Below are 25,877 nucleotides of genomic sequence, written 5' to 3'. Positions count from 1 at the left end.
ATATTACGTCACACAATAGGGAAGAAAGAATATCACAACTTCCATTTCATGCGGATTTTAGGCATTGACAAAATTCATGACAATTGCACTGATCCCAAAATAACGTGAAAAGTCCTCACCAAGTTCTGGTAATTTTCTGTTACGACATAAAACCAATGCAATGAATAATTCAAAATATGGATAAAACCCATGAAAAATCAATATGGGAAATTGCTTTATAAACAGTACATTTGGATCCTATTTTTAGGGACTGCTCTTAAGAGTGCTCGTGTGTTTATTACATGAAAAGCTCTCAACGCTGCATGCATGAGCAGCAAAGCGCCAATGAACATCCGTACAAACAACAGAAATACACATTGAAACTTCTGTTCATCTAGATATTTGGTGTTATTTCAAGTATGTGTTTAGGCAACATACATTTCCAAAAAGCTACTTCAGTTTCAGTTCCAATTACATTTGAGTCACTAAGGGTGGCTGACCACAGATCGGTGCTTTGGCCACAGTGAAACACCACGACCAAATGTGGAAGGTGCAGCAGTTACATCTCTCCACACAGATTATGTAGAATTCATCCCCACATCAAGGGCACCAAGTCTAATTTCCATAACATTTCAACAGAAATTTTGCAAACACCAAATCGACTAGTTTAAAGGTGACATATCAATAAATGTATCCAATAACCATTCAGAAATGTCCAGGTGCCGTCTAAAAGTTGCAACCTCTTCCTGAGCCTGTAAGGCTGCACTCCGCTAGTGGTTATTTCTGGGATTTTGGATGAGTGAGATTCACGTGTTTTGTTTTTGCTCACACCCAAAAAGGTGCGAATTTGACAAGTTATAATAAATGATCTAGGGGTTATTTTGAGCTGATATTTCACAGACACATTCTGGGGACACCGTTGATTTATATTACCTCTTGTGAAAAGGGGCATAATGTGTCACCTTTAAGCGATTCTGTACAAGCGATCCATTTGAGCCTACTACATCTATGAATCTAACAGGTAAATCCCATACACATAACCATATGTGAAAGCTGAATTGAGCTCTGTTTCATGTCTTCTTGCGCTTAAACGGATATATTCACACAAAATTACATCAACAAAATTCTGGTCTAGGCGAGTGTCCTAGTAAACATAGCCTGTTATATCTTAAGTGAACATAAAGTACAGAAATAAAACTCATGTGTAACAGTATACTAGATCCGTGCAGCTCTTAAAGCTCTGTTTTAATGTTAATTAAACAAAAAAAAACTTTTCTAACTTTAATAAGGATTACTCTATATTTAATTATACAGTGAAGACTATGCAGTGCTATTTTACATTTGATTATTCATTTTCTCTACCTGAAAATTACTGTTAGACTTACCTGAAAAACATTAAAAGCGGTGTTTATTTTATTTGTATGTTTGTTCTATTGTATTTGTGCTATTGCTCGTGATTTGATTATATGTTTTTATTTTATTACTGACAGTTTGCTTGTCTTTAACAATATTTGAAACTTATACGAGTAAGTCTAGTAGTTGTTGGTGTCACAAGTTACCTTATTTATTAAGGTTATGAGTCAAAAACAACGAAGACAATAACTATGCCTTTATTTTTTGTGGTGGGTCAGTGAAAATTTTGGAGGGGCAAGTATAAATTTGAACAACTGGGCCGGCCAGGCAAGTAGAAAAAAAATCCTTAGCGTTGAGCTCCCTTTGCAGGCATAAGGGAGCCGCTATCAATATGTGGGGTATTTACATCAGTTTTTAATGCATGCTCACTTTTCACTGTCGAATTCACGATCCCGAGTACTCTGTGTACAGGGAGCGGCAGTACTGAACACACATTTTACAAGATGGGATATTTGTCAATGAGGCTCAGGATCTGTTGTGCACCAACATCGTCCTGTCAGTCAACTCTCCATACTGTCGTCACGTGATAAGTGAAATCTTAACTCCTGTTGCACTGTGCTGTGACTCTGCAGCTTGTGCTTTATGGAGCAAAGCAGATGCTATCAGTTAATAATTGTAGCGTCTGTTGTCCAACTGAACTAAATGGGTTTTATTTCTATTAGGAAAAAAAGCAAAATGACAGTGGGGGTGGTGCCGCTGTGGCCAAGTAATATAATTGGTGTAAGGCTGAACACCATGTAACGCCGGTAACACATGGCACAGCACTGGACATTAGCTTGCCAGTGCCAGTGAACTTTCCCTCAACAAACTGGGAAGTGTCTGGAGCATAACACCACTTTCACGGATGGGTGAGGCCGCTTCCTTTAGTCTGCCGAGCCGCAGGAAATACTTAATTCCTAATTCATACCCCTGAGCTGCTCTTCTATCAAATTGACAGATGTGTCGAGGCGGAGAGAAGACTACAGATACTGCCAGACACCAGAGCAGAGTTCATACCAGCCCTCTTCTTCCACTCCTGTCCTACAGCATGTTCCTGTAGGCTGGCTGTGGCTGTGAGACGCTTTGTTAAGACGACACAGGCTGCGTCCGCAATCGCATACTCTCGGAGTAGGTACTTATTTTGAAACCCCACCAATTCATCAGCTGACTGAAAGCTAGCTAATTGCAAAATGAGCATGACAGAGCGAACATTTGGTCTTTACTTAAAGACTTCCAGCATCAATATCCAATGTTTTACAATAAAAAAATGTTACAGTGACAATAATTTATCAATTTGTGTCAGTAGTGCACATCAATCATGCTGAATCAAACTGGTATTGAACATTTCACATATGGAGAGAAAACATACGTATTCAGTCACACCTGCTTCCATTTATTTGTTATCACATGAATGTACAAAACAACTCCATCAAGGCATTTAAGTCCAAAGGATTACACATAAAAAAAGATAGCCTAAATTATATTTTATTATCTTATTATATAAAGATAAAATATTAATTTACCATGAAATGATGTGATGATTGCGATCTGAGGAGGTTTTAGCGATCTCTCCGTCACACTTTACTGTTATCCTTTCAGTCAGATCAACAGATGGAGATCACGGACAAAAAGTTAACCGGAGCGAATGTTATGACATATGCGGATACATTAGTCTGGTATCAATAATACGATAAAGCACAAAACCACTATGATTATAATCATATATGATTTGTCTACATTCTTCAAGCAGTCACATGTATTTTCCATAAACATATGTGTATTTATTATCACAACGGTTAGCATACGTAGCCTTTAGCGTCGCATAAATAGTATATTATTGTCACTTTAAGACCATTTTATGCCCCTGCATATATAATCATTATATAATAGCATGATAATGCAAGTATAGGCCTACACTTTCAAACATTTCAGCATTTGTGATGAGACGTTTATAAACTTTGTTTTCCGCCAAAATAAAAGCTTGACTGCATTTTCTGCATGTACAGAAATAGACAAAACTAATTATGAAAGTTTATTTTAATTTTTCAATGCATTTGTTTTACAAAATATAGCTATATTACTGTCATAGGAATAATATTATAATATTATTTTTAGTAGTAGTCATAGGAGTATGTGGTGTAATGTAGACTGAGACACTATATCACAACTAAAAAGATGTCTGAGTCCCATTTAACTTTCAGGTACACAATGGACAAACTCTTTCTTTGTTCAAGTTGCACACTGAATATGGGTTGGAGCTCTTAATTGTGAACTTTGCACCAACTTTAAAATGTACAAAATTCTCTTACACTCCTCCTTGAACTGCCACCTTATCGTGGTGGAGGGGTTTGAGTACCCGAATGATCCTAGGAGCTAACTTGTCTGGGGCTATATGGCCCTGGTAGGGTCTCCCGAGGCAAACAGGTCCTAGGTGACGGGTCAGACTAAGAGCGGTTCAGAAGCCCATTATGAGACACAATCTATCAAGGACAAAGACATCGTGCGGCATGGCACAGCCGGGGCCCCACCCTGGAGCTCAGCCCGAAGGAATGACATGGGGCCACCCTCCTGTGGGCTCACCACCTGCAGCAGTGACCCTAAGTGGCCGGTGCATAGTGGATCGGGCGGCAGTCGAAGGCGAGGGCCCTGACGACCCGATCTCTGGACACGGAAACTGGCTTTAGGGACGTGGAACTTTACTTCGCTGGCGGGGAAGGAGCCTGAGCTTGTGCGGGAGGTTGAGAGGTACCGACTAGAGATAGTCGGGCTCACCTCCACGCACAGCTCGGGTTCAGGAACCACACTCCTTGAGAGAGGCTGGACTCTCTACCACTCTGGAGTTGCCCATGGTGAGTGACAGCGGGCTGGTGTGGGTTTGCTAATAGCCCCCCAGCTCAGCTGCCATTTGTTGGAGTTCACTCTGGTGAACGACAGGGTTGCTTCCCTGTGCCTACGGGTCGGGGACAGGTCACTCACTGTCGTGTGTGCCTACGGGCCGAACAGCAGTGCAGAGTACCCAGGCCCTCTTGGAGTCTCTGGGAGGGGTGCTGGAAAGTGCTCCGACTGGGAACTCCGTCGTTCTACTGGGGGATTTCAATGCCCACGTGGGCAGCGACAGTGATACCTGGAGGGGCATGATTGGTAGGAACGGCCCCCCTGATCTGAACCCGATCTGTGTTCTGTTATTGGACTTCTGTGCTAGTCACAGCTTTTCCATAACGAACACCATGTTCAAGCATAAGGGTGTCCATCAGTGCACATGGCACCAGGACACCCTAGGCCGGAGGTCGATGATCGACTTTGTGATAGTTTCATCCGACCTCCGGCTGTATGTCTTGGACACTCGGGTGAAGAGAGGGGCGGAGCTGTCAACTGATCACCACCTGGTGGTGAGTTGGATCCGATGGCAGGGGAGGAAGCTTGACAGACTCGGCAGACCCAAACGTACTGTGAGGGTCTGTTGGGAATGTTTGGCCGAGTCCCCTGTCAGAGAGATCTTCGACTCCCACCTCCGGCGGAGCTTCGACCGGATCCCGAGGGAGTCTGGAGACATTGGGTCTCATTCATGAAACATTCGTAAATATACAAGTAAATATGTGAGTGATTTGCGCGTAAAGAGACCTTCCCGAAAACTCTTCTCCTGATTCACAAATACTTCGTAAACATCAGATGTGATAATGAAATGTGTGTGTGTGTGTGTGTGTTAATGAATTCCAATCAGTCGTAAATGGGACACGCGTGCACGCTCATTCTCAAATACCATAAATCCCGCCTATTAAATCCGACTGACAACTATATATGGGCATCATATTATGACACCAAACGAAGGATTTCAACATGTCTTCTCAAAAGCGAATAAAAAAAGAGAAATTTCTCAGATGCAGAAATTGAAGTTTTATTATCAGAAGTTCATTCAAAACGCTACATTTTATTTTCAAGCGTACATAGTGGCGTATCAGGTCCTAAAAAAAAAGGAAGCTTGGCAGCATATTACAGATGCAGTTAATGGAGTTTCATCTGTTAATCGAACAGTCCCAGAAGTGAAAAGGAAAAACGTATGTAATTACTATATATAATATTTTTTTCAAAATGCTGTGTAAATATGTACCCGATTAAGGTGAATTAAAATGCAGCCTTATTAACGAGCAAAACGTTCGGATGTTAAACGCACTATTTACGCGTGGCTGGGAGCAGGAAAATACGAACATTTTAATGAATCCGAAAATTTACGCCAGAACCACTTTACACACGATTTACACAAAAATTCGTTCTGCTCGTGTTTCATGAATGAGACCCATTGAGTCCGAGTGGACCATGTTCTCCACCTCCATTGTCGACGTGGCCGCTCGGAGCTGTGGCCGTTAGGTCTGCGGTGTCTGTCGAGGCGGCAATCCCCGAACCCGGTGGTGGACACCGGAAGTAAGGGATGCCGTCAAGCTGAAGAAGGAGTCCTATCAGGCCTGATTGGCTTGTGGGACTCCTGAGGCAGTTGACGGGTACCGGCAGGCCAAGCGGTGGTCGTGGAGGCAAAAAATAAAATAAAAAAATAAAATAAATCGGGGCTGTGAGGAGTTCAGTGAAGCCATGGAAAAGGACTATCGGTTGGCCTCAAAGAGATTCTAGCAAACCGTCCGGCACCTCAGGAGGGGGAAGCAGTCTCCTAGCAACCTGTTTACAATGTAGGTGGGCGGCTGTTGACCTCAACTGGGGATATCGTCGGACGGTGGAAGGAATACTTAGCAGATCTCCTCAATCCGACCAACACGTCTTCCATTGAGGAAGCAGAGGCAGAGGGCTCAGACGGGGACTCGTCCATCAACCAAGCTGAAGTCACAGAGGTAGTTAATAAGCTCCTCGGTGGCAAGGCACCGGGGGTGGATGAGATCCGCCCTGGGTACCTCAAGTCTCTGGATGTTGTGGGGCTGTCTTGGCTCACACGCCTCTGCAGCATCGTGTGGCAGTCAGGGACAGTACCTCTGGACTGGCAGACCGGGGTGGTTGTCCCTCTTTTCAAGAAAGGGAACCGGAGGGTGTGTTCCAACCACAGGGGGATCACACTTCTCAGCCTCCCTGTGAAAGTCTATGCCAGGGTACTGGAGAGGAGAATTCGGCAGATAGTCGAACCCTGGATTCAGGAGGAACCGTGTGGTTTTCGTCCGGGCCGTGGAACACTGGACCAGCTCTATACCCTTTCCAGGTTGCTGGAGGATTCATGGGAGTTTGCCAAACCAATCCACATGTGCTTTGTGGATTTGGAGAAGGCATTCGACTGTGTCCCTCGTTGTGCCCCCCAACATTGATAATAAAAATAAATGTTTCTTGAGCATAAAATGTTCATATTAGAATGATTTTTGAAGGATCATGTGACACTGAAGACTGTCATGTGGAGTCAAGGATCATGTGAAGTCAAGGATCATGTGACTCACTGAAGAGAGTAATTATGCTGAAAATACATCATTTACATTTGTTCAAAGGAACAAATTTTATTTTACAATATATTAAAAAAGAATTTTTAAATTGTTTTTTTATTTTAAATTGTAATATTTCACTTTATTACTGTTTTTACTATAATTTTATAACTTATAAACTGTACAAATTATTTAAACAGCTCAAATAATACACAAGTTTTAGCAGAAGAATGTGTATGCTTTTTTAAATTATAAGCATCACACTTATTTTAAATTATCCAAAGCCAGCCTCATTCACTTCAAGTAACTCATGATAACATTTTTATAAGAAAAAGAGGAAGGAGATGAAATAATTTTTTGCATTAATGTCACACATGCTGTCAAGTTAACTGAGCTTAACTTCTCCAGAATATTCCTTTATCCGTCGACTTCTAATGGAAAATCCTCCAGTAATCTCTTCAAGAAGATTTGTGGGGAGGACGAAAGGAGGCAATAAGTAAACAAACAAGAGCAGGAAAATGAAACTTGGACAATATTGTATGCTAGAAAATGGTAGACAGGTAGAGAATGCAAGTGGAAAACAGGCAAGACACACAGCGAGAGCTCAGTCCAGCTGGCCCTCCAGTGCTAGTCTGGATCACATGGACTCAGCCGTACCAACCTCAGCCAAACACCACACGGCCATACAGTCACACACATTGGAGACCTTAACACCACAGCCTGACCTGTATCAGTGCTTGCTGTAATGTTAATCAGTTGCAGTGCTTTAACTCTACTGGATATAGAGTGATTCATGAACAAATGACTCTTGATTCTCAATGAGAAGGTTCTTTTAATGAACTGGTCAAAAACTGTCACGATCCCAGTGTTGTGCTTTTGCAAGGACTTTTAAGTGTTCTCTGTTTCTATTGTTCCTGTGTTCTCCTCTTGTGTTTAGTTCCTGGTTCCCTTGTTTGTTACCATAGCAACACTGATTAGTTCTTAATAGTCCCTCGGTTGTTTCTTGTTTCCTTGTCATCTTGTTAATTTCCCTGTGTGTATAAATATATAGCCCTGTGTTTCAGTCTGTGTTTGGGAGTCGCTGCCTTTGCGTTTTGCATTCTTGTTCCTGGTCAGGATTATGTTCCGCTTCTTGGTTGGATTATCTTTGTTTATGTTTAGCTTTAATAAACTTTTGCTGCATATAGATCCTCGCCTGCCCTTTGCCACCATTGTTACACTAACAAATCCATCATTGAATGAACTGACTGAATATATCAGAGAACTTCCTGAACCACAAGCAGTTATTTTATTATTATTGACGGTTATAGTATTTATTTTTAATGTATTTTTTAAATTATTTTCAGCTTTCATTTTAGTTATTTATTTTTAATAGTTTGTTTAAAATAATACTAACCACAAGTCATTACAGTACTTCCAGTTACTGTCTCAAATGTTTCCCTGCATGTAGCTCAATTGGTTTCATATTGGGGGGGGAAAACAACTGCATACAGAGGTTCAACGACAAAATCTCATGAGAAAGTTGGCTGTCAGCGTGATATTTTAGTAAAGCTGAACACTTAGTAAACACTTCAGATTCCAAAGCTACTTATGTTGAGACTCATTAAGTCCTTCTCTGTGAGTTCCTTAAAGTCCCCCTGTAGTCAATAAATTTATCCCTTAAAACTCATCTTTGATCACCAAAATGACATATTTAAAGGGATACTCCACTTTTTTCGGAAATATGCTCATTTTTAGCTATGCTAAAAGTGGTACCGTCAGACCCGGAGTTCGGCTGAATGGATTCTAAAACGGTAAAACTCATCTGTTTAACTCTGGGGGAGTTGTAAAATGAGCATATTTCCGAAAAAAGTGGAGTATCCCTTTAAACGCTTTTTACTGTGAATTTTTTTTTTTTTTATTCATGCCTTAAAATAGCTTGAATGTACCCTTGCTTCATGTAATATACGTGGACCCATGAATGTGCAAATGAGTCCCGCCTCCACTCACTCATACAGGCTCGTCTTCAAGCCGATGCATCAGAATGATAATGCGTTTTATGTATCGCTCTCTACAACATTGGTAGGGGTGCAACGGATCAAAAAACTCACGGTTCGGATCGTTTCTCGGATCAGAGTCACGGATCGGATCATTTTTCGGATCAAAAAAAAAAAAAAGACAAGACAAATAAACACAAGTTTTGTCTTTTTGTTTATTAACATTTTTAAAATATTAAATTAAAATATATAAAATCAACAGTGGGTGTGCGACGGGTTCATTCCATGAAGCGTGACTATAAACACACTGATAGCGTTTGTGATGGCTTTAGCCCGGTCTGATTGTGCAACGTTGAGCTCCTGTCAGTGAAACACTGAGGTGATGTCGCTTCAAATGCGTGGCCATGCTTGATGTGTTTCCACGGATGTCCCGATACTACTTTTTCACTTCCGATACGATACCGATGCCGCAGCATATCGGCTATTTGCCGATACCGATATCAATCCGATATTTTTATTTTATTCTTGAACTAATACTACTAATAATAAAATATATGGAAGCACTTTGCTCAATTAGCCACATAAAAACATCTCACTCAAATGGAGAACAAATACTTCTCCAGTATATAGTCCACAACAACAGATGATAATGAAAGACTGTCACCCTTTATTCAAATGACCTTGAGATATGTTTGGTAATTGTAGGCTACCTGAATGAATTTAAAATTAATTTGCTATATTTCAGATCAATATATTTGTTTCCTTAAAATTTTAATTAACTTTAACGTTATTCTCATCTGAATTATAAATCATTTATTTCTGTATAAAATGATACTACCATTAAAAACACATTTGATTTTCTTTTTTAATCAATGTAGAATGTGTAACTTCAAAATAAACAGATTACTCTGTTTGAGGACAAGAAATGAAAACCAATGCAATATAATGTCCAAAAGATGAGATATTTTTTGCTTTTAAACAGCGTGTGTGTGTGTGTGTGTGTGTGTGTGATTGTTCGATCGCGCCCGTGCCTCTCTCTCTTTCTCTCTCTCTCTCTCCCTCTCTTTCTCTCTTTTTCTCTCTCTCTCTCTCTGTCTCTCTGTCTGACACACACACACACACACACACTCCAGCATACATCGCAGCCTGTTCATTTTGCCGCGTTCATATTTTTTACAGTCTATGGTTCACACCATACGCGAATAGAGAGTCAAATTCGCGTCTAGTTCGATGCTTGAACAGTTTGAATCCTTTCGCGCGTCCAAAGCGAATAGGACGCGCCGCGCGCGTATAATGATAAAGCGAGCGTTTGAAGCGAAATAGACGCGTGTTCCAGGGAAGCCAAAATGCTCCCATACAGGGGATTTATATGACGCGGGGCGTTCAAGTTCCTCCGTTCCTCCGCTCGCCATGACCACGCTGTGTGTGGACTGAACATGCGCACAACTTTTTTTTTTTTTTTCATAAATTAATCCGCGGATCACGTGTGTGCCGAACCGAAGATATTGATCCGAACGGATCACGGATCAATGATGATCCGTTGCACCACTAACATTGGACACATAACAGTAATTAAAATGATTAACCTATAGCTTGACTACGTTATCAAACAGCTAATAATGTTTTGCTAATGTTACACAAACCATGTTCCCGTTCGCGATCTCAGAGTCAAGACAGCTGCCGTCTAAGAAAGCCATATAGTTCATCAATGCATCGTAATATAGGCTTACATCATATACATAATTCACCTGCTTTATTGCTAAATCTACATGATTTTTCATAACAGAAAAATATACCAGAATAACCTGGCTACTCTTGAGACTCCACTGCTTCAGAGCGGTCATAGTTAATGATATGCTAAAGCCCGCCCTCGTGACATGATTGGTTACAAGGTAGTTTGTGACGTAAGGAACACCTGCGATTTCAAACCGCGTTTTTGAGACTGTCTTTGGTTTTAAAGAGAAAATACTCAGCAATGGTGTTGACTTATGCATTTGCACATGGTTTGTCTTAAAGCATATTAAAAACACCACACAGACTTACAAACAACAATAAAAGCTTGATTTTCACCACAGGGGGACTTTAAAAGTTCATGCCTCAGTGGGCCAGTATCAATCCTGAATATAGTCCACTTTGGTCTGAGAGGAGGGGATGAAACACTTTCACCATCATCCTTTAATCTCTCGGAGGAGTTGGACAAACACTATAATCTTGTTGTCACTTCAGCAGGTAGCTAAAATTAAATTGACAGCCAGAAATGTCTAAGGTAACTATTTAAGTGACCTAAAAGGTACTGGTACGTCAGTACTAATCTAAAACTAAAACTAATATGACAAAAAAGCAATACCAGAATCCACAGCATCAGTAATACAGACTCAATTTGGTACCCATATTCAAGACACATGTGACAAAACTGCAAGGATCTAAAGAATACTGTACTTATATTATAAATATTCATAAGAAATATTAATATTTCTTATTTAAAATAAATAAAGCATAGCTTATTTATTGAAAAACACTATTGATGCCATTGATTTAATTGAATCTCGTAATGTTTATGTTAATATAGTTATTGTTGTGGTTACTGGCATTGACTTTTGTTATTGTCAACCATGTCTATTTCAGAGCAGAGGTGCAACTTTTTATGACACAGGAAATGAATCAGTAACTGTGAACTTGTGTTGCCCATTTTGGTACCAAACGATCACTAGCTTGTCGGTTTCCTCACTCATTTCGATACTGAAATATCTGAAACGGTTTCAACTTTTCTGTAGTATTGATACACAGATCATTCTCTCTGACGGCGAAGTGACACACACCGCCTCCTCTCACTTGCTCTGGTTGAATAGTGCTTGTATTGCGCATGATTTTAGTCATTCCCTCAGGTTTCACACTCTCACCAAAAGCACATGCAACACTGATCTATTTAAGTGTCGCGCACATAAAGCCGCCTCTCAAGCAACTCGCAAGAGCCAAATTTACTTTTTTTACGTGGCTTATTGCGCGGTCTAATACGTCAAAATGGCCATCTTTCTAGGCGACCTTGAGTGTCCATAAAGGCGGCAAATAAATAAAATGTATTATTATTATTATTATTATTATTATTATCTTGCCGAGTATTCAGGTAAACATAGTTGAGAAAACACATGCTGTGTAATAGTATATTGGATCCGTGCATAAGCTCTTAAAGTGACAGCAGTCTTCACAGTTTCCACAATTTGGCTATATTTAGGCTATTAATTTTGTAATACATTTTTTTTCGTCGGATGACATCCATATTGAAATGAACGGAAAGCATGAATGCTTGTTGCGCAAACAGACAATTTGCATTCGGAGTGGATTGGATTTTTCAGAGGACCGTTGAGTTGAGTTGCCCGAAAAACAGTAGGTCAGAAAAATTGTGTGAGAAAAACAGGATTAAAATAACAAAGTTAGCCTGTGAAACACAGATTTCTCCAAGAAAAAAATCGATCTGAATAGGGCTTTACAATAACTTTTTGGGGGTCTGTAAGATTCCCAAACTACTGAACGGCTAATAGAAGACATCTGCTTTAACAAAATAATGATCTGCCTCATAATGAAACGCTCATCTGCTGAGATATTGTCCTGTGGTCAGCAGATCCTGAACCAGCAGGATCAACTTATGACCTAGAGGCCCGAGGCCGGAGAAGTGAGCTGCTGAAAAGTAGTGAGCCATTGTTCGCAAAATACCAAATCAAATCAGAGTAGCGATAATGCAGTTTGCCCACTTAAGAAGCTGCGAAGGCTAAGAGCGTTTCTTTCACGTGCCTACATTTCATTTAATAGTCTTTTCCTAAACCTGTTTATTACCAGGGTGATAATTAACAATCAATTTACGTGAACCTGGTGTAAGTCCACATGAGGGATAGCTTATTTATTTCAATATGTACTAGATTGAAAACAACAGAGTTGGAGGTCACTGGGGCCCATCAGCTGTTTGATTACCCATACTCTTCAAAATATCTTCTTTTGAGTTCAGCAAACGAATGTAATTTATGTTTGGAACAACTTGAGGTTGAGTAGCCTAAATGATGAAAGAATCGTCATTTCTGGGTGAACTATCCCTTTAAGGGGTATATTAAAATAATCCATTAGAAAATCCATGTCACGACACCTTTGAAAGGGCAGTGCTAAAGGCAGGCAACATGCAAATGCAGGGCATACAGAATGCCACTGTATCAGTTACACAAATACAATATATTGTGGTCTCAGAGATTTTACTAGGCTATGCGATAACTCTACCTAGGAAAATGCACCGTGACCACACGCAACTTAGACACGCAAGCAAATAAACTGCCATACATAGATTCCCTTGCAGAACCGCTCATGTAAAAAAGGGAAAGCTAAATCAGAGTGGTTAAAGATGCCACATGTGCACTAGTTTGCACAAAACCTGCACTGGCAACCAATGGAAAGTCATGTGACTGGAAAATGGTTGCAAGCAAGTTTAGGACCAGACATGCCAACACAAACTGGTTTTAAGATTCATCAATATGTAACACTTCAACTATTAGCAATTGCAATCAAACCTCAATACTAGTCCTAGTTGTCAACAAATAAAATGATGTTTATGAGTGACACACGACAAATGACAAAACACATTCACTTCCACATATTTGAGAATCGGAATATCAGGTAGTTGATGACATGTGAACATTTTGAATAATGGAAAAACAAAATAAAAGCGATGCATCTGTCATACAGCGCTATTGTGGATGCGGTGTGTCACATGACAAGCATGACGAGTCGCCATGGAAATAATAAGGTGATACATTCTAAAATAACGGTTGCCTTAAAAAACTGAGGGGTCAAGCTAGAATATTTTGAACTTACGTGTGAAAAACAAAGATCACGATTCTCCCACAATTCTGAATAGACAAGTTAACAAAATAAAATGTAGGCTAATTTGTCTATTTAAAAATATCTGATTAATATATATATATTATTAATATATGATGCGATAGTCAGTGTTACCGATGTTACGAGGTGTTCAACCGATTACATCGCTTTTTTTCTGTACCACACACATAAATAGTTATGAAAGCCAAAATATTAAATGTCACAGATGTATATTTACTGAGTAATCCACTGTTTTGTAGAGGGGGTCAAAATGACCATTTTCGCCTGAGATTTGGAGACAAATTAGAGGGGTGTGAAAATTTAAAATGGGTAACATTCAACAATTTGAACATGGAGCTGCTTTGAGATCCCCATGTCTATGGGACTGAACTATATAGGGCCTGAAAAATGAAGCTTTCAAAAGAAAAGTTTATTAAGAATAAAAATCTAGAAGGATATTAATATATCTTGAATACTTTTAGTTACAGTCATGACAACTTTAGAAAAATAATCAGACAGGTATGTTCTATGCAATTGAGCTGATAGAAAAACACGAGATACATTTCTAGTCTTAACATTATTTGTTATTCAGATATTCCTCTTAAAAATAAATAAAATAAAGTATCAGCTGTGTGCAAACTGCAAAGAGACCCACATTCGGGTTTTGACCACTGAAAATAAGATAAATTTACCAATTTACTCATGGAGCCACATTAACATGTCCATATCTCTGGGACTGAACCATTGAGGGCCTTTAAAGATACCAAAAGAAAAGTTTGGAAAGAACCAGAATCTAAAACGATATTAAGATATCTCTAATACTTCTTGCATTACAGGCATGCAAACGTGAGGCAAAAAAAGAAAAAGAAAAAAAAAGAAGTGCTTTTGTACTATCACTGTTAGCATATAATGCAACAAAGATTGCTAAAGTCACCAGATTTTCATTTAATTGTCCTACCAAAAGTCATTTTTACACCCCTGTAATTTGGCTCCAAATCTCAGGTCAAATGACCCAATAATAATAATAATAATAATAATAATAATATTAATACAGATAAACTCTGAACATTACAAAATAAACCAACAACACAAAATACTAAAAGTGAAGCAGAAATAAGTTCATCAGCACAGATAAAACCAACAAGAATCAAAAAACTCCACAGCATAATCTATTCATAACTTCATAGTACATTACGGACTGTAGAAAAGCAGTATGATTTTCCAATACTGTAAACTCACAATAAAACCAAGCTTTTTTTCTTCTTTTTTTACATTACAATTGTAAAACCTTGACTAAAATTGCCAGTAAAGTACTGAAGTCTTTTACAAGAAATGTCTGAGAGTGCAGTAGATACATGAGAAGTCTTACTGTGAAAATACTGTGAAAGAAATGCAATTATTAACCTGGAAAAATCCTATACTGAAAAATGTAACAGTGTTGTGATACAAACTCAGGAGACATTTAGTATATACATATATATATATATATATGTCTTGATTTGGTGCCCTGGATATTGACATGTTGTCATTTATTTTTCATTATTTTTAAACAGTATAGAACTGTTTTGCATAGGCTAATTCATGAACACGAATGTGACAGATTTTTTTTGTTATAATGATGTAACGTTACTGAGCAAAGTTTTACATGATTGAGAGTAATCGATATAAAATATATAAGCAGAGATAAGTGATATCTCCGTATAGACTAAGTTTGTAACTCCTAAATTGTAAATATTAGACAGATGCTGCTCTGATTAAAGCCAGTGAGACTTCAGCAGCTTCACACTCAGTCACAGTGAAGATCTGCTGACGACACACTTACTCTAACTCGCTAGTTATGAATTTTCCATTATAGAAACACATGATTAGAGTTTCCATAAATGTTATGTGTTTTAACCAGATTAAAAAGGCTGGCTAGCACATCGTCTAATGTAGCTAACAGTGATGACTGTTCACGCTCCTGTAAGATGCTACACACATTTCAAGCATTTTTAACACGAACAGTGGACAAACATGGTCCATTAACTGTTATTAAAACATATTTCATTGAAGAACAGGCTACTATAAGCCGCTAACTCACCAATGCACTGGCCAACGGGAGTGCTGTACGGATTCCCCAACAAGAACTCCATCTTGATGACAACAACAATCCTCCGATGGTGAGAGGCTGACGGACAGCGCGCATAAGCCCCGCCCAGAGAGCTGTCTGATTGGTTTAAACAAGCGGAACTTTTCATTTATTGATCGAGGAAGCTGTCAATCATGGGCAAAGTCTTAACACGGCAGCGTTCATTTACAAAATACTCTTAATGTGCAAAAACGTATGGAAACTACGTTATAAAATCATGAATTTATGGACATGTTTGCTTTTCGAAATTTAGTTTAGAAATAGCGGAGGCATTTAGTACATGTGGAATATTTCGCTCTTTCTTCTAAATTGCCAAAGTTTCCTTTAATTTTCCATTTCACGAAGAATCTTACAAATTAAATACTCGAAGAATATCACTAAGGTTATATTACTGAGTATTATTACTAAAATGTATTTTAAGTTCTTTAGATCGCCTCAAAGCTCCTGAAAACTCCGGAAGTTGATGGCGGTAGTCTGTGGTTGCTGAGCAACAGTGTTTGCGTCCAGCACACGAGTAAGTTACTTCAGTGATATATTTCCAGGTAAGTTAAGTCTGTTGTCAAATGAACGAGCTTTTAGTAATAACATTTGAAATAGGTGACTGATACAGTGTTTTGACTGAGTTTATGGTGACAGGTCTGCAAAATAAGATAAGCAACTGCACTAGATGCTGCGTTATTGCACTGCTAATCACCGTTACTGCAGGTAATAAACGGGTCCAGTCATCAGAAGCGTTGGAAAATGAGCAGGGAACAGGATGAACCCAAAGTAATGGATGAGGAGATGTTACAACAAGCAATTGTTGAACAGGGACCTCAAGGACAAGCTGGAAAAATAGCCAAGAAAGAGGGCATCCAGTACGAGGAGGTGCTTCAGCTGCGGCTGGACTTCAGGAGTAAGAACCGTAATTGAATTAATTTTAATGTAAAATTAAACATTTCTGATTGAATTTTATTTTATTCAGGGTGAATCTCATGCAAACTTTCCTGGGTCATATTTCACCCCAAAATCAAGAGAAAAATAATAATATATTTTGAATTATTTAAAAAGTGAAAACCACTTTATTTATTTATTTAGACATTATTTTCATGACAAGTAAAATACATCCCCCTCTCACACAGATAATGTTTTTTAATCAGTGTTAAAGGGATAGAAAAAATTAAAATTCTGTCATCGTTTACTCATGTCGTTTCAAACCCATAAGAGTTTTGTTCATGTTCGAAACACAAATGAAGATCTTTTTATTGAAATCTGAGCGATTTCTGTCCCTCCATTGACAGTCTACGCAACTAGGCCTACCACTTTGACACTTTAAAAAGTTCATAAAGAAATTGTAAAACTAATCCATATGAATTGAGCGGTTTAGTCCAAATTTTATGAAGAGACACGATCGCATTATATGATGGACAGATTTAATTTAGGCTTTCATTCACATACAAACATTTATTAACTCGCACATCAGTTGTGGTAAACTGAAGCTCAAGCTTGTTCGCTTGACATGCAAAAACCACTGAGGTTCAATCTCGTGTAGTGTTACACATGTTTGAGCTTCTTCTAGCATCAAGCAGGTTCGGTTGAGCTTCTGTTCACTGATAAATGTTTATAATATGTGAATAAAAGCCTAAATTAATTCTGTTCATCATATCAAGCGATTGAGTCTCTTCAGAAAATTTGGGAAAAAACACTCAATTCATATGGATTAGTTGCACGATCTCTTTATGAACTTTTTGAAGCATTAAAGTGGTAGTTGCGTAGCTGTCAATGCGGGGACAGAAATCTCTCAGATTTCATCAAAAAGGTTTTCATATTTGTTTCGAACATGAACGGTTTGGAACGACATGAAGGTGAGCAATTAATGACAGGATTTTTATTTTATTTATTTTTTCATTAATTTTCATTATCAAGATTGGTATAATTTCAATAACAGTTCATTGTACTTTTTTGCAAAATATAATTAATATAATATTTATGTTTTTTGTAGACATCCTAAAGATTTCCCACCTGTGGCATTTCACCTCTCTAACAAAACTTCAGCTGGATAATAATGTTATTGAGAGGATTGAAGGGTTAGAAAACCTCACTAATCTGACCTGGCTGGGTGAGTACAGACTGTCCGACTGATATCAAAAACATATCCGGAGTATCTCCAAATACTAAGCCGGAATTCTTATATTCCTCAGATCTGTCATTCAATAATATTGAAGTGATTGAAGGACTGGACTCTCTTGTGAAACTTCAGGACTTGAGTTTGTTCAACAACCGCATTTCTGTCATTGAAAAACTGGATACGCTGCAGAACCTGCACATCCTCTCTATTGGAAACAATGCCATTGCTCAACTGGATAATGTAAGCCAACTATATTTTAGAGGATACATTTTTAGAAAATGTGGAATCCCAGAAGGATGGAAATGAGTCTGACTCCAAAATATGCAGCCACCCACTAATTAATTTAGTGTCACTCAAACATAAAGCTGAAGGAAATCATATCTGACCCTGCAGGTGCTGTACCTCAGAAAGTTTAAGAATCTACGCACACTCAACCTTGCGGGAAATCCCATCTGTGATGAAGAGGACTTTAAGGTATTTGTGACGGCATATCTTCCAGACTTGGTCTATTTGGACTACAGACTGCTGGATGAACAAACGGTTAGTGAGACATTTCTCATATCATATTTTCGCATATAATTGCAGTTGCTTGACTTCGTTTTTCAGCTGACCACTTGTGAAAAAGAAAGAGAATATTTCCTATTATTGAAATATTATACTTTGGAAGAAAATATTTTTAGTGCAAACTGAATGTAATGTTTTCTGACACTTAATTGCAATTTAAATTTAAATCTATAATAAATGAAATTAGCTTATTGCCCAATTTCACAGACAAGGCTTAAGATAGTCCCAGACTAAAATGCATGTTTGAGCTTTTTTAACTGAAAGCAACTTGCACTGATATATCTTAAAATAACCTTTAAGTGATCAGCTCTTAAAATAACCATTATTTTTTCTTATAGTATAAAGAACATTTTAAAATCTAAAGAACCTTTTTCTACTATAATGAACCTTTTGTGGAATGGAAAGGTTGCGTGGATGTTAAAGTTTCTTCGTGGAACCATCAATGCCAATAAAGAACCTTTATTTTTAAGAGTGTAAACTAAAATATACTGTTACGATCTCTTCTGAATCGCAACAAAATAAAGGAGTCACCACAGCCAATTAATAAGTGAATTTATTCAGTATAAGACAGAACAACATTAAAGATCAGTATAAATGGTAATCAGTGTGTCAGCAGATATATGCAAAGGTATAGCATTTATAAAAGACAATAGTCAGTCTATGAAACAACTAAACAAACAATAAAACAAATGAAAGATAAAGCCTCTTTCTCGATCGCAGAGTATTTTTTCTAATAAGTGTTAAACTTACGAGAAAAGAAACTTACGGGATAGTCCAAACCATTCTCCCCTGTCTGTAATAAGACAGCTCCAGCAGCACCAATCTGAGTGGCATCCACCTGTAGTTTAAATGGCATATCCAGCCTCGGGGCAGCTAGAACAGGAGCAGTGGTCAATAATAATTTTCGCTCCAGTCAAATTTCACTGAGTTCTTAAGTAAGTCAGTCAGAGGAGAAACCACGGTTGAAAAATTTGAACAGAAACCCCGGTAATAACCGACCATCCCCAAAAAACACGAGTTCTTTCTTGGTAGACGTAAAATTAAATGGTAAAATTAGCTGTACCCACCTGATCTACACAATCCTCCATTCGAGGAAGTGGAAAAGCATCGGGCTTAGTGATGTTTAGTTTCCTCACTAACAAGCAAGGTGAAGCCCAACTTGAGAATAGCTACCTTCAAAATAGCTACTTTTACCTTGTCATAATCCTTTCTGTCCTCCATTGTGAGCGCTGCATATGCCTCCTGTGCCTTGCCTGTGATCACCGTTTGAAGCATGACCATACGGATAGACCTCGGCCAATTTCTTTCTTCGGACATAGTTTCGAATAAAGAAAAAAAAACATCATGGTCATGTTCATTAAATTTGGGAAGCAGCCTTAAATTACTGGCCAAGTCAAACCCTCCAGATAAACTTAAACCTCTCTCCCCAACATCTGACATAATTTTCCCTTCCTTTACCAATCTCAACCGCTCCACCTACAGCTCATGATCTCACACGGACTTCTCAGCCTCTATTTTTATTTTTTTTTCAAAATCAATCTCGCGTTGTCTGAGCACATTCTCGTTTCTTATTCTTTCAAACTCCAATTCATAACGTTTAGTTTCTTTAATCAACTCTTTGATTTGTAAAATCTCTTTTCTTTCCTCGAAAGATAACCCGGAGAAAATATCTAAAGAACCTTTTACATCAATGTCGCGTTTTCTCTGTGGAGAAGCCACTATAAGGCTATTTTCACATAACCAATTTTTCACAACAGAACATAGTTCCTTTTTCCATATTTTCTTGTCTACCTCACTGATTTTAAAATGATCTACAAGTTCCCATAATTGTTGTTTTACAAAAGAATTTAATATCTCCTCTGTAGGATCTTTAATCAATTCTTCTATAGACGACATTCTGTTCTCACAAAATGTTACACTTTTAAACAAAAAGCAAGTGCATTTATTTCCCTTTCGGAACAAAACAGGTGAAACAATTATTCACTCTCCCCCTTCTAAACTGCCTACTAACCCACCAAGCTAACATATGCCTAGTCTTCATGCAGCTTTCAAGAGTAAAGCGCCATTAAACACCAAAATACCGATGGTTTAAAAATTGAACAAACAGCTCAATCAGAAACCACGACGGTGTACTTCACCCAAAAGCCTGCACAAAAATTAAAAAGGCAAAATAACAAATCAACGCCAAGCGTTGCTAATTTCTACTTGGGAGAAAATGAACAATGTATCCCCTGTAAAAAAGAAAAATGCACTTACCCTTTAATGATGACTACTTTTGAACTCACGAGTCGGTTTAAACACAATGGGTCTCATTCATGAAACACGAGCAGAACGAATTTTTGTGTAAATCGTGTGTAAAGTGGTTCTGGCGTAAATTTTGGGATTCATTAAAATGTTCTTATTTTCCAAATGTTAGTTGGTACGAAAGAAACCTGCTCCCAGCCACGCGTAAATAGTGCGTTTAACATCCGAACGTTTTGCTCATTAATAAGGCTGAATTTTAATTCACCTTAATCGGGTACATATTTACACAGCATTTTGAAAAAATATTATATATAGTAATTACATACGGGTTTTCTTTTTACTTTTATTACGAGAGCCAGTAATAGCATCTGCAAACGGAACACTTTAATCAAATAATTAATTGCTTTCAATAGGACCTCCTCCAGTTTGAATACGATTTTTTCGAAGTGAACTAATTCGTTTTTTTGCAGTCAAGCTTCATGTCGAACCATTTTCTTTTCACTTCTGGGACTGTTCGATTAACAGATGAAACTCCATTAACTGCATCTGTAATATGCTGCCAATCTTCCTTTTTTTAGGACCTGATACGCCACTATGTACGCTTGAAAATAAAATGTGGCGTTTTGAATGAACTTCTGATAATAAAACTTCAATTTCTGCATCTGAGAAATTTCTCTTTTTCCTTCGCTTTTGAGAAGACACGTTGAAATCTTTCGTTTGGTGTCATAATATGATGCCCATATATAATTGTCAGTCGGATTTAATGGGCGGGATTTATGGTAATTGAGAATGAGCGTGCACGCGCGTCCCATTTACGACTGATTGGAATTCATTAACACACACACACACATTTCACTATCACATCTGACGTTTACGAAGTATTTGTGAATCAGGAGAAGAGTTTTCGGGAAGGTCTCTTTACGTGCAAATCACTCACCTATTTACTCGTATATTTACGAATGTTTCATGAATGAGACCCAATATCTATGTACGTGTCTCAAAACAACGTGCATACCGAAAGCTCAATAAAAATATCAAATATTAATCAAATTTCATCTTATGATGTAATTTCGCTTTAGGACGAGCCCCTATTTGTTACAATCTCTTCTGAATCGCAACAAAATAAGGGAGTCACCACACACCACAGCCAATTAATAAGTGAATTTATTCAGTATAAGACAGAACAACATTAAAGATCAGTATAAATGGTAATCAGTGTGTCAGCAGATATGTGCAAAGGTGTAGCATTTATGAAAGACAACAGTCCAACCATTCTCAGTCCATGAAACCTCCAAAAACAACAACCATCCCAAAGGAGATGGATCAAAAGGCGGCGGTGATCCCCCATATCCCTCACATCTCATGAGTTCTCCGTTAGCCTCTTGACAAGAGACCCAAGGTACAGAGCAAAGCGAAAACAGCCCCAATCTCTGCACAAAAACAGCCCCACGCTCCCATCTCTTTTATAGAGCGTCATGATTACATTCAGGTGTTCAACCATTGCCTTCAGCCAATCACCTGCAACTCAGAAATAACGAGTTACTCACTGAAACAGTCACAATACTTTAATGTAATGTAGCGTTTATACGCCCACGTATAAATATTATTAATTATTATTCATAACGGAATATGACCAATAATTAATATTTTAATTATTTTTAATTATTTTCAGAATTTACTGTAGCAGAATCAATAGTATGATCATTTTATCAGTTCATCCAATGAACAGAAAGCATAAACAAGTATTAACTCTAGGAAATATAATATCTTCCTGGCCAAGAAAGAATTAATCCCCAGCTAACAATAAATTACGAAGTAAATTAAGGGTAACAGCATAGGTAACTTAAATCGAAGTTCAAGACAATAAATCTGATAAGCACACACGAGTAATCTCTTTTAAATACAAACAATACTTTATTGATTATATAGGCTACTAACACATAAAGCTAATATCTAACACAAACACACACATACACATTCATACGAGTTGCAGAAAGAAAGAGAGAGAGAGAGAGAGTTTTAAGAGATGAGATGATTAAATCCCAAGTTTCTATGCACTAATAAGACACAACCTGAATGAACCATCAAACATTAATTTAACCCTTCTATCGTTTTAAGACAGGTTATTAAATGTATCAATGCACCAGTTAAGATTTTAGCCTGGAGGTACTTGCGTCTTTGCTTTTCCTTTTGGGAATTCCTTTTGTTGCATAAAAGGGGGGTTTCCCTTTGTTTGTTCGTCGGCTGGCCTCCTCGTGCTTGGATAAATGTCTGTGGCGTTCCAGTCACGTGGTGTGCTGGAGCTGTTGAATGAAAAGTCTTTGAAGTTGAAAGTGTTCGTTGCAGCCGTGAATCGTTGACCGAAACTTTGCCGCAAAACTTTACTTAAAACCGAGACTTTCAATCGGAAAAGAAAAATAACACATAGAAAGAAATGAAATGAGATATGGAGAGTAGTTTGATGACTGGAAATGAATCTAACCCATCTGATCTTAATTTGGGTTGGTCTGCTCCTCAGTTACATGGTTACTAGTCTTGCTTTAGATCTTCATCTTTTTCTGCCCATCTTTGTTCTGCCTTTGTTGAGAGAGTTCTTCTTCTAAAACTTTGTTTGGGTCTTAAAGGTATAGCGGAGGATCTTTCCGAATTTTAGATAAGAACCGCCCTCTCCACTTTTTGAAAAAATGCACATGCGCAACACTCTACCTCAGGGGTGTCCAAACTCAGTCCTGGAGGGCCACTGTCCTGCAGAGTTTAGCTCCAACCCCAATTAAACACACCTGAACCAGATAATCAGACCTTGATTATCTGGTTCAGGTGTGTTTAATTGGGGTTGGAGCTAAACTCTGCAGGACAGTGGCCATCCAGGACTGAGCTTGGACACCCCTGCTCTACCTGCTCCCGAGAGGGAACGCCTATTAAACGTGTGCGAGGTTCTCCTCGTGCACGCTCTGTTTACAAGTTGCTGTCGGCATCGCTCATACAAGATTACTTTCCAAAAGAAGATTTGCACTTTTTCTCCAAATAGCATGCCAAACTTTACCTGTCGAGTAGAAACTTCGCGACTGAGGCATCAGTGGGAAGCCCAACCTGTGTTTTCAGCGCACGCCATCGTGTGAAACAATCTCCCAAAAACACTCTGATCTTGTTTCTCTCTTCTTCTCATACAGTTCGTACAAACTTTTTCTCTTGCGACCCTCAGACATTTTCAAAGGACCCGGTGAAACGGCGAGCTTCAATGAATGGCTGAGCTCTAGCTCACCACACATAAACACCTGAAAGTGCGCATGCGCAGAAAGCGAAAACTAAGGGACGAGCACGTACGACGGCCTTACGTAAACATATCACCAGAATGATTGACACTTAGGTGGACCAATAGTTTACACTACCCACCCGGAAAAAGAAAATCCTCCGCTATACCTTTAAGACTTTAAACTCAAAGTTTGTCCAACCTCCAGGATGAGTTCTGGCCAATTAGACACTGGCTAAATTTAGGAGGTGGCGTTCTTTTCAGTTCTGATCGTAAATCATGCTTATCTGTGCTCTCCTTACTAACAGAGAGAACAGAGGCCACAGTTTAGACATTGTCAGTATTATAAGAATACGAAACATTTTGCACAGATTTCAATCAAGCCATCTTCTGAATCATGAGCATACGATCATATTGATATGAAACACAACACACTTTCATTCAAACATCTAACAGTTATAACAATTACATGAATTATATGGGATCTAAGCATATTAGACACACATTTATTGTAGACACAAAATCGAATCATTGTAGTTGCATGATGTTTGATTTATAAGTCCGTTGAAAATTGTTCTTGAATGATTTTATGTATAGTTAGGTAAAATCTCAGTTCTCTGGTTTGAAAAGAAGAGAATTGGTTTGTTCGTTCAGAGGTCCTTAAGGAGGAGGGGGTCTGGAATGTTGTGGGCTCGAGTTGTGTCATCTCTGAACCAATCATTCTTTTCCAAGCTATCTCACATTGACAAGTTCTTCCTTTAGCTGGGCTCATAAAAGTTCTTAGTTGGGGGTTTTCGTTGGTTAGCGTAGACTAGCTGGAGACTGTGAATGATTCATGGCTCTGGGTTGAGTTTCAAGGATTTTGATAGGTTAACGTCTCTTTGTGTGTAACATTTATGGGCTTAAGACAGCCCTGGGGTCACGGGTATTTCCTGCTGAAATCTGTTTGTCTCTCGTGGGACCTTGGGTCTCACGTCATCTCTTGACCAGTCAGTGTTTCGGCACAAATCTAGCATTGTCCATTCATTATTTAGTTAGTGCTGGGGGCTCCTTTAATTAGTCAGACCGGTGATGCCGGACCCGATGGCAAGATTGATGACGATCATGAGGTGTTCTGAACAAATCTTCCTCTTTGTTCGGCAGGAAGTGGGAAGTTTGAACTAATTTTCTGGAAGAAGATTAGTTGGTGGTTGGTTTCTACCCATTGTCGTTACATATCCCCCCTCGGTCAATGATGTGTTGAGTAGAAGACATCGGTGAACGCTGGAGAAATGGGTAGAGGAAGCAAACACACACAGCAAACAACAAGACAACACCTCCATGACTGGTCACTTTACTGGTGCATGGCATTAGATTATCTAGGCATAAACAGGTTCACTCTCTCAATATAGTTAATCACATTGAACAAGGTTTAGTTCAAATTTAGTTCGGTTTGGGACGGTGATTAATCAATTTTGTGATTAAATTTGATTTGTTTGTTTTATTCTCTTCTAAATTGTTCTAGGTTTGGACCAATTTACCTTTCAATTTGTGATACGAATGATGCAGGGAGTTCTCTGGCTCACATTCGTTTTAAGGTGACTTACAAATATTAGGCGTGGTGTGTCAATCCTATTATTGCGACATTGACCCTAATGGGGTGGACAGGCATTTTACCTAATAAAAGAAGGAAAGGAAGGAAGAGGTAAAACAAAACAAAGCAGTTGAGTGTTTCCTGACATGACTTATAACTACTGTTGCGCAGCTAAGGTGTAAGGTATCACAATGTAATGAGAGGTGTTCTCAGGTGTACTTGTTGGATGGATAGTTAGTTACCATGTTTCCTATGGTAAGTGTAGCTAAGTTGTTAAGCTAGTTTCTGAAGTTAGTTTCTACCTGTGTGGGAAAACATGTTTGTTGCATGGTTTGCATGGTAGAGGTGGTTAACTTCTGTATGTTAGTGAGTATGTTAGGGGTGTTGTGTAGTGTA

At 38.6% G+C, this 25,877-nt stretch overlaps 2 protein-coding genes across 2 annotated transcripts in view; one reads left to right on the top strand and one right to left on the bottom strand.

The window, feature by feature from the left end:
- tom1l2a (target of myb1 like 2 membrane trafficking protein a) overlaps positions 1 to 15,771 on the bottom strand; it is a 48,086-nt gene extending 32,315 nt beyond the window's left edge. The window contains exon 1 of the mRNA XM_084405852.1: positions 15,696 to 15,771. Coding sequence (XP_084261978.1) covers positions 15,696 to 15,747 — 52 coding nt within the window. The 5' untranslated portion in view covers positions 15,748 to 15,771. The remainder of the gene's footprint in view (positions 1 to 15,695) is intronic.
- A 135-nt stretch (positions 15,772 to 15,906) lies between these two features.
- LOC311304861 (dynein regulatory complex subunit 3-like) overlaps positions 15,907 to 25,877 on the top strand; it is a 28,281-nt gene continuing 18,310 nt past the window's right edge. Inside the window, exons 1-4 of the mRNA XM_084432207.1 lie at positions 15,907 to 16,638; positions 17,725 to 17,841; positions 17,924 to 18,090; positions 18,244 to 18,390. Coding sequence (XP_084288333.1) covers positions 16,485 to 16,638; positions 17,725 to 17,841; positions 17,924 to 18,090; positions 18,244 to 18,390 — 585 coding nt within the window. The 5' untranslated portion in view covers positions 15,907 to 16,484. The remainder of the gene's footprint in view (positions 16,639 to 17,724; positions 17,842 to 17,923; positions 18,091 to 18,243; positions 18,391 to 25,877) is intronic.

This window comes from Rutilus rutilus (genome assembly GCF_951802725.1).
Source record: "Rutilus rutilus genome assembly, chromosome: 1".
NCBI classification, from domain to species: Eukaryota; Metazoa; Chordata; class Actinopteri; order Cypriniformes; family Leuciscidae; genus Rutilus; species Rutilus rutilus.
Note: the sequence above shows the minus strand (reverse complement) of the source record. Positions and strands in the feature narration are given on the sequence as shown.